The sequence below is a fragment of the Paracoccidioides lutzii genome (genome assembly GCF_000150705.2).
Source record: "Paracoccidioides lutzii Pb01 unplaced genomic scaffold supercont2.2, whole genome shotgun sequence".
Lineage (NCBI taxonomy): Eukaryota > Fungi > Ascomycota > Eurotiomycetes > Onygenales > Ajellomycetaceae > Paracoccidioides > Paracoccidioides lutzii.
The window spans coordinates 1,523,036-1,532,994 of NW_015440948.1; the positions used below are offsets into that span (position 1 = coordinate 1,523,036).

The 9,959-nt window shown below is 46.0% G+C and overlaps 3 protein-coding genes across 3 annotated transcripts; 2 read left to right on the plus strand and 1 right to left on the minus strand.

The window, feature by feature from the left end:
* Positions 1-2,367: 2,367 nt before the first annotated feature.
* On the plus strand, positions 2,368-4,179 carry PAAG_01136 (beta-hexosaminidase; the record flags this gene model as incomplete). Its single annotated transcript, XM_002797231.2, has 1 exon — positions 2,368-4,179. The coding sequence occupies one exon, from the start codon at positions 2,368-2,370 to the stop codon at positions 4,177-4,179; it is 1,812 nt and encodes a 603-aa protein (XP_002797277.1).
* Positions 4,180-6,468: 2,289 nt separating this feature from the next.
* Positions 6,469-8,466, plus strand: PAAG_01137 (cytochrome P450 52A11; the record flags this gene model as incomplete). Its single annotated transcript, XM_002797232.2, has 3 exons — positions 6,469-6,631; positions 6,859-7,432; positions 7,563-8,466. The coding sequence occupies 3 exons, from the start codon at positions 6,469-6,471 to the stop codon at positions 8,464-8,466; spliced, it is 1,641 nt and encodes a 546-aa protein (XP_002797278.1).
* Positions 8,467-9,656: 1,190 nt separating this feature from the next.
* PAAG_11214 (hypothetical protein) lies at positions 9,657-9,959 on the minus strand (the record flags this gene model as incomplete). Its single annotated transcript, XM_015846904.1, has 1 exon — positions 9,657-9,959. The coding sequence occupies one exon, from the start codon at positions 9,957-9,959 to the stop codon at positions 9,657-9,659; it is 303 nt and encodes a 100-aa protein (XP_015703511.1).

Below are 9,959 nucleotides of genomic sequence, written 5' to 3' on the forward strand. Positions count from 1 at the left end.
TTTTTTTTTGGGTTTGCCACAAAGGTTTTTCCCGACTTTTTCCCCAAAATAGAAGTTCCTTTTTTTCCCCTACCCCAAGGGGGGGGGGGGGGGGGGGGGGGGTAGCTGCTTTGAGTCTAGTAGTTCCACAGACTCCATAGCCCTGCTTATGAAGGTGCTTGAATAGAGGAACAGAGGTAAGTAGTTGTCCATATTAATTGAATAGTATGGGACCTCCTTGCTGATTGATTCCTCAGTGGGCTGAATAGCTAGTTGAACAGGAGGTTGAATGTCAGGTTGGTAATTCCCCCTAGATATCAACTTGAATCCCCCGCTGAGCTGACCCTAGGATTCACCATAGAGCCAAGGAGGGGATTTCCTGCAGATACCCCTGATAGCTTAGGAAGCTGTTCAATCATATTCACCGCCATAGATCCAGTCTTGCTTGGAAAAGGATATTTGAGCTTTTTTTTTTTTTTTTCAATGCTCAACTGGTGACTAGACCAGGGAAAAGTCCAAAGATAACCCTGTTCATTCACCTAAGCCAAATACCTAACAACCCTGTTTCATAGGCTTATTAGGCATTTTATAGGTGTGTAGGCTTCTACCAAAGATGAGAATCATTATCTCGTCCAAAGAAAGATTGAAACCAGGAGTATAGTAACTCCTACAAGCAGTATGAAAGCTAGAGATCAAAGATTCAAGCTTATACCATCATCCCTTTCCTTTTTGAGACTGTTGAGGGCCAGATATATGAATATACCTCTTAAGCTGCTAAAATCTATATAATGGCATATGGAATTGAGGCGAACGGGTAGGTCCTTGCTCAATATCATTCCTCCAATAGAGATCAATTCTCTGAGAATCATGTACTCCCATATAGGTTTATATGCCAAAGAAGACCTTGATCTCAGCAGCAGAAGTTGATTTCCAGTATCTAGCATGTTTATCTAGCTCCTTTTCCATTTGATTTCGGGTGTAGGCATTGGTTGAATTGGAGATAGCTTGAAAGTCTTTCTCTGAGATGCATAGACTGAACAGAGCATAGGGGCTCTTGATATCAAGATCAGTGGGTAGATTGAGAGTAGGAACTCGGTATATAGGCTTCATAGGAGTCCATTTAACTGCTTTCAAAAGGTGGTATATCAGCTATGACTTCTTCCATCTTCCGCTTGCGTTATTGAGGGGTTTTAGAAGGGCCTAATTGACCTAGTCAGTGAAATGAATTTACATTCTATTAACAGAGACTAGGGATTTACCTGCTTCTTTCCTTGATAGGAGCTTCTTCCTTCATGAATTCCATGCTGTCTGGGTGGTTTAGACGGATAGGGATTCCATGGGTTAGCAGGTAAAGAGCTTGGTAAAAGCTAAGAACAACGTTCATCCCTACACGCGTTTCATGTGGTGAAGAAATAAGGTTCCAGGTAGGTATGAATGAGCCAATAGATTACTCATAAAAAGTATAATGTCCAATAATTCCTTGGTTCATGTTTTACAGCAACTGAAAACACGCTAATTCACATTTACGGGCGAGGGGATAGTGTAATACACAAAAATATGCGTCGGACTTTCTGTCATGTGACTTACTTTCCACCGTAACTATATCTAACTAACTAGTTCGTTCCTCGTTAGTTAGCAACCTTTGCAATGAATCAAGCTTGCCATTCTGTCACAGTAACATTATCCGCCCTGAAGGTTGAGCCCTCAACTGGACTTGGGAAATGACAAAACAAAGATCTCAAAGGGGCTCTTCAGTTGAACATTCAAAACTTCCATACTTGACATACAATACCTGTCATTCAAGCATCCTGTTTTATGTTTAATTTCATTCCACTCTTTTTCCTATTTTCTAGTTGTATCCTTCAATCGAATTGCAACGCATTATGTGAGGAACTATTTATGTAGGTTGAGGTATTCCATTGGGTTGCAGAGCCTACGCTGCATTCACCCTGCCAACGAGTTTTCACCAACCCAAAAGAGGCATGCTGCTACGGATGCAAGGAAAGCCAGAATTGATGGAGATCCTCTTTAACTTCCCTTGATGACAATGCATCAATGTTAAATTCTTTAAAAACAACTCAAATTCAGTGTTCTATCAGAGCTGAACTATTGTCTACAGCGCGGTTGAAACACCTGGTAACTAAGAGTGAAACTATCAGGCTTCTGTTCCATCGTTTCTCGACCAACAGCCGTCAGATGGGATGTGGTAGTTTCACTTTGTGAAAATTATACTCCAGCACTTCCTACTTGGGAAAGCCAATTTGAGCTGAGTTCCAAGGGACCATCATCGGTGACTGCCCAAGCCATTCATCCGCATGCTACTCTTCCAGTCCTATTTCACTTTATCGCCCGGCATCCCCTACTTCAACATCCTATAGGAAACTCACAATGCTGCTCTCTGAGGTCACTTTGCTCAGTTTAGTCTCGTTGTGTCTGGCTTTATGGCCTCTGCCGCAGGAGTTCAACCATGGCAACACAACTGTTTGGCTGGCCTCGTCTGTGGAATTCTCCTTCCAGCCTACTGTTGCAGACGGCGGTGCTGAGAAAAAAAATATTATCTCTACGTACATAGATTTGGAGGAAATCTTCGATTTCTTCCAAACATCCTGGTTGATGAAGAACAAGACTAGAGAGAAACTCATTCCGAGTGTTTCCAAAATAGTGAAAAAGGCTATAAAGCGGACGGGAGCAGAGATATTTAGCTCCAAATTCGTTCCCTGGAAATTCCATCCGCGAAATAGCTCTTTTGAACCTGCGTTGGACGGGCGTGATGCAGTTATCCGCCAAGTAATCATCAAGCAAGCCTCTACGTATCAATCGGAAGCGAAGATTCGCGATTTCGTCCACGAAGAAGAGAGCTACAAGATTGAAATTTCCGCTACCGGGGAAGCAACAATTTCGACCAAGACAGCTATCGGGACTATCCGTGCACTTCAAACCTTTAGACAGCTCTTCTATGTACATTCTTCCGGACCCGGTGTGTATACACCCTTTGCACCAATTTCAATATCGGACGCCCCGAAATGGGCGCATCGCGGCATCAACATTGATATATCCAGAAATGCATACACGTCAGCGGATATCAAACGAACCATTGACGCCATGGCTTCTGCCAAAATGAACCGCCTTCATATCCATGCAACAGACTCTCAGTCATGGCCATTGGATATCCCCGCACTACCCTCGTTGGCAGCGAAAGGAGCGTATCATGCAGACCTGATCTGGACATCTTCTAACCTCTCAGATGTCCAGATGTATGGCTTGGAACGTGGGGTGTCCGTATTTCTTGAGATAGATATGCCAGGCCACACAGGATCAATCGGATATGCCTTCCCGGAGCTAGTTTCCGCATTTCTAGCTGATAAGTGGCAAGAGTATGCACTCCAACCTCCCAGTGGGCAAATCAAGTTGAATTCTTCTGGCGTGAATGAATTTTTGGATAAGTTGATGGCGGATATACTTCCTCGCGTCTCGCCATTTACTGGCTACTTTCATACAGGCGGCGACGAGTTCAACCTTAATACGTACCTCCTCGAAGAAACAGTCCGATCGAACAACAGAGACGTCCTAAAACCTTTGCTTCAAGCTGTTGTGACACGTCTCCACGACGCGATACGTAAAGCTGGCCTCACACCCATAGTATGGGAGGAACTCGTAACTGACTGGGAACTATCGCTATCTACCTCCTCTACCGAAAAAACCGACGTTATTGTGCAAGCGTGGCGAAACTCCTCCGCCGTCAAGCTGTTACTGGATCGTGGGTACCGCACGATTTTCGGCTCGGGCGACGCCTGGTACCTCGACTGCGGACATGGCACCTACATAAATCCTAAACGCGGCTCTGTCTCAGTAAAAGATCCATTCGTCGACTGGTGCAGCCCATATAAAAACTGGAAACACATGTACATCTATAACCCTCTTGAAGGTATTCCGGGGAAACTGCACCACCTGGTTGAAGGGGGCGAGGCACATATGTGGTCAGAGAATGTTGACCCGGTAATCCTTGACAGTTTGATCTGGCCACGTGCGGCTGCAGCCGCGGAGGTTCTTTGGAGCGGTCCACGAACCGCTGATCAGATACATGATGCTTCATTCCGACTTAGCGAATGGCGTGAGCGTGCTGTGATTGATGTGGGCGTCAGGGCTAGCCTAGCCCAATTAACGTATTGTCTCATGAGGGAAGGGAGCTGCGAGCTGTAGGAAGTGGCTGCGAGTTTTGTCCCCAGTTCTGCTCTTTGATGTTGATGTCCGAAGGGATGTCGATTCTGTGGGCGAATATATTAATACCTACGTACTTGATCAACAAATCAATTCTCCGCCGTTATCCAAGTTCCTAGTCATAATTTTGACGTAGTGGCAGAGCCCCCTATTTCAACGTGGGAATGAAAAGAATTGACTCCTTTGGTGCCATTAGATGGTGACACAGTATCTGAATTTGCCCAGCAGAGTGACCAGAGCTCAAAAAGTGCTGTAGGATAATCACAACGATACAATCTGTACCCTTCATGCAAAACCATATGCCTCCCATTGACTATTATTACATGCAATCACTGTCGTCATGGCGTCTATCATCTGGACACCTTCCCCTCAAACCCACCCACACAGAAGCACCCCCATCAACACTTTCAATCTTCATCTCATAGTTACCGAGGTCGCAAACAAATCAATTTCCACTTTAATCCCTAAGTTTTCAACTCACGATCCAATCGCCCTGTTGTGCACATCCATTTTTGCGGGGAACCCTAAACAAGCGCGTCTCGGGCTGCATTGACTATGTAATTTAGCGTTGAAGAGTCTTGGGGAGCACCAAGCCAGACCCGATCAGCCATTTGTGAATTTCGCATATTTGGGATCGGTGTCATAAATGACTCCGTTTCCCGAATCGGTGGGGGAGGGGGCGGTTTGCAAAAAAAGAGATAATTCTCGTGACCACTCTTAGACGACGTCAGACATTTATTATTCTTTTATTCAAGAACAAGGAGGATTAATCGTGGTGAGAAGGTATGAAGGGGTTTCGCGCCCAGTTGAAGCCAATCTGCTCACCTTAAGAGATCCGGAATCTACAATCGATATTGTTGGTGACGATGCGGCTATCCTTGGTCATATCTTAGTTCATTTTATGTAAGCAAGGGTGGAGTTCATATCATCTCTGGACTCTCTGCTTTTCTTTCTTTCATATGATTCGAGAATAATTCGATCGGTACTTTCAACACATGCAAATCCATTGCGCATGTAGTTAATACCAACAACTGCAGGATTTAAATAGCTACACATGACGCTTCCAGAGAAGAAATTATCCTCTTGCTACTGGCTCTGATGATAGATTCAGCCAAAGGCAAATCCTCAAACTCTGACTAACGATAAACACAATAGCCACCACTGAAATTCACATATTGTATTATGGCTTCTCTCCATCAAATGGCAAGATTTTGTACCATGGGAGACACGATTTAGTTGTGCGACGATAACTCTTTCGACCTTGAATTGAGACTTGAGCAAGGAGTCATGCCGAAAGTATTTCACATCTCACTGTTTGCGACCCCATGGGAAACCTTCAATTGAGCATAAACATGCCCCAGAAGAACTCAAAGAGTCAGCCTAAAATTGCACGACCGCATGCAATGGAGAGTGGTTGAATGCCCATACGTCACAACTTAAACTTACCCAATAATTAGGGTTGCATTTTTCATGTGATTTTAACAGGATGGAGCCAACATCAGCCAACGCATGTGGAAACTGAAAACAGGTGAGATATCAAGAGCATTCCAAAGGGTTGAGTAACCCATTTTGCATCTACCCTAGAGATACCATGAATACGAATACGCCGGTTCACGGTGCTACTAACGAGGCAGAAAAGGAGGGGATAGGTGGGGAAATAATGGGTGCAGAAAGTGGAAGACATCGCTTGGCCGGAACTACGTCCCATCCGGCCAAAATGATACGCCTGTTAGTAATAAGGCATTACTTTCGCCCGCTTTTGATTTCCCCGTGAAGTCAGTGATGTAAAGTGTGGAGAGGTTCAGGCCAAATCGCCTCCAAAGCTCCTCCGCGGTGTGAGAATCGTCTTCTTTCGCCTTTCTGGGAAATGTATAATGACTTGCCGTGAATGACCTTTATTTATTAATATCCCATTTCCGTTTCTCCTCTTTATATTTCTTTCATAATTTTTTTTTTTGTAAAACTTGGTTCTGCGCATTGTTAATTATCAAATTCGGCTGGCACGACTTCGACCTCCTGGCATGGTTGCCAGACATAATATCTGATCAGTGAAATTCTGTCCACTTCCCTCCAGAGTTGATCCAACCCACACCACATTAGACTGAGGGAGTAATACCCCGGAGTTCCCATAAGATCTGATAGTGGGGGGTGTACATAACGGCATTTTAATATCCATATCAAATACATTTCATGAAAACGTCCTACACTTACCGAGGTACAGTTCAACGGGAGGAATATATTGAACCCCCCCAAACTCCATACGCCCCAACAATGATTGTCGAAGAACTTATCGCAAACTTGACCCCAATCAGAGCTATCCTGGGGTTATTGGGCTTGGTGGTCATTGCATCATGGCTTCGTGGAATTCAGCTCGATCGCAGAGTGAGTCGCTTGGGTTCTCGCGCCCCTATTATTCAGACATATTTGCCATTAGGTCAGTTATTACCCCTGGTTTTTTAGCTTGCTTTTCAGGTCCTGAAGTTGTTGTATATTCCATATGCGCTGAAAATTGTTGGAGACGATTGCAATATGGGAAGGAAATAAGAAATGGTGATGCCACAGGGGAGGGAGCTGATGTTGGAGCGGAAGCCAGTGGCATACGTACGTACATTAGGAAGGTGATAATAGTGTGCTAATTGAACATATTAAAAAATACCGCAGGCATGGATTTCATTTACAAAACCCTAAAATCATCATCAAAGAAAGAGGACCTTAAATTTTGGGTGGATACTCTGGCCGCCGTGCCTTTACCCAATGGCGATAGTTCCGCTACTGTGGAGATCAACACACACTCCAGTTTGCGTGCTATCTACACCGTCGATCCAGACAACATCAAGGCAGTCCTCACGGGCCAATTTGCCGACTACGGTAAAGGCGAACGCTTCCATGCTGAATGGAAAGAGTTCCTGGGCGATAGTATCTTTGCCACGGACGGAGAGCTGTGGTCTCGATCGCGCCATCTCATCCGCCCCATGTTCGCACGAGACCGTATTGTTGACACCGAAATCTTCGAAAAGCATATCCAGAAACTCATTCCCTTCTTGGCAGGAAAAAATAATATGCCTGGGAAGGGCAGGGTGGTCGATGTAGGGCCTCTGTTCTTCCGCTTTACCCTCGATGCTGCCACAGCTTATCTCCTCGGTCAGAGCGTTGACAGCTTGAATGACCCGAAAACGACCTTCGCGGAGGCATTCCAATTTGTACTTCATCGTCAGTCAGAAATTTTCAAAACTGGGTAAGTGCGAATACACTTTGATATTCCACGAATTACAGTCAAAAATAAATAAAAACAATTAAAAAAAAAAAATTAAAAAGGGGTGGAGAGCAATTTGACATCCTAGTTAGCTTACAAAATAACCCCTTAGCCCATTCGCCTTCCTGATGTCGCGCAAGGAATTCCGCGTTAATCTCAAGAGAATGGATGACTTCATGCAGCCGTTCATCGACGAAGTTCTCAGCCTCAATACCGAAGAACTCGACAAGAAACTGTCCAAACAAGAAACCTTCCTGCACGCCCTAGCTCGCTTTACCAAGGACCCTAAAGTCATCCGTGACCAACTCGTTGCCGTCCTGCTCGCAGGCCGGGACACCACCGCCGCAACCCTCGCCTTTTGCCTCTTCGAGCTCTCCCGCAGTCCATCTGTGGTCGCCAGACTGCGCACGGAAATCCTCAACCGGCTTGGGACCACCCGCAAACCGAGCTACTCAGACCTCAAGGAGATGAAGTATCTGACAGCCGTACTCAATGAGACAATGCGCCTGTATCCCGTCGTGCCTTTCAATGTCCGCCATTCCCTGACAGACACCACCCTGCCACGGGGGGGCGGCCACGATGGTCGCTCCCCCATCGGTGTCCCCAACAACACGCGGATCATCTATTCGACTATGAACATGCAGCGGCGGAGAGACCTATACGATCCGCCGCCATCAGCACCAGGCAGCGCTGGCAGCGACGAGAAACAGCCCATCCCATATCTTGACCCCTCGATCTTCATCCCCGAGAGATGGGTTTCTGGTTGGCAGCCCAAGCCATGGCATTTCATTCCCTTCAACGGCGGTCCTCGCATCTGCTTGGGACAGCAATTTGCCATGCTGGAAATGGGATATACTGTTTCAAGGATCTTGCAGCAGTATAGTGAAATTAATGCGGTGAATGCGCCGCCTGTGGGCCAGGATCCTGAGTTCAAGTTCGATGTTACCCTGAGTCCAGGGCAGGAGTTGAATATGGTGTTTGTCAAGGCGGGAGAGGAAACTGAAGAAACTGTTTAGATCGTAGTATGTTGGACTGATATGTGTATATATGTTTTTTGTCTTCCGTCTGGTTTAATCTTCATGCGCTTTGGCTTGCTTTTTAATACTATTTCGAGCATCCTTGAGAAGCGGATGGTGGATAGCCGGCCCTCAATCCGTACTGTACATACTATCTGCCCACGCTTCATCAATCTTTCAGGCCCGAAAATGAGATATGAAGGTGTGCTTGCGGATAGTTCTTTGTTTGCTCAACAAAATATGTGGCTCACCTATCTGGTTCAACAACAGATCCCAATATAGATACTCGGGAACTCTATACTCAGATCGAAATCAGCCTTACTCTCCCTGGCTGAAAGCATTCATACACTAAATCATCCCAAAATCTCTTTGTTGAGGGCATTCCCGCCCGCCTCGCGCCACAGCCAAATCCTTAGTTCAACTCGAAACGAACCCCTAAGACCGGAAATTGGAAGAATTTCACTTGTTAGCGCTGAATCCCTCGCCCCAATCACACATTGAAGCATGCATTCCCCCCCCAGCCACAGCTAGTTCCCTAAGCGGAGAGATCCAGCTTCTATTGTCAGCCCAATCGTCTTGGATGAGGCGCTCTCACAAGCATGAAAGTTAATCAAAACACTGCCCCGATCCTCACAGCCAATGGCCACGCTTCTGCCCCTCCAACATGCCTATCCATTTGAGCGTGGAAAGGGAGGGAAGGCGATGATGGTTGACAGCTTGGCGCTTAAGCCTAAGAATTCTTTGTGAAATGGAGGATGAATTGGGGCTTTGGCGGCCGGTAATGTGCCGGAGAGATCCCCTCAATGTTATAAGGAGACAAAATCTCCAGGAAAAGTAATTTTATATTAAAGCCATCCTTTAACTACAACTCTGGAGAAATCTGCTGAAAACTGTTCAACTACCATTGCCATTCCTTTTGCAGCTCACTGACTGATTCTACATTGTACGTGAACTCTACAGATACCCCTCCGTCAGTCAATATATTGCAACCTTCTGTTTTACAATAAGTTGCGATGGATCCATCGCAGCAGCAGAACCCGCCAGCAGGTGTGTATCCTATTCTCATATTTCATACATCATATTGCGAAGATAATCAGAGAAAGCGGTTCCTGGCAATCCAAGATCGCTGGAATTATATCCTTCAAAATCGCAAAAAGACTCCCCTCTCTAATTCCTAGAACCACATCAGATCATAAATTGACCTTACAATCATCTAGGTGTCCCTCAGCAGCAGCAGACTCCTGCTGGCTATGGCTACCCTCCTTACGGCCAAGCCCCTCCTGGTGCTCCGTGGCAATATAATGCAGCCCCTCCCGGTCAGGTTCCCCCGCAAGGCCAGGCGCCCCTCCAAGGACAATATTTTCTTCAGGGATATTATCCTCCGCCGGGACAGTACCCAGCTGCACCAGCACCTGGGCAAGCACCACCACCAGCAGGCCAACATCTACATTATCCTCCTCCTCCTCAACAACAACAACAACAACAACAGCCAT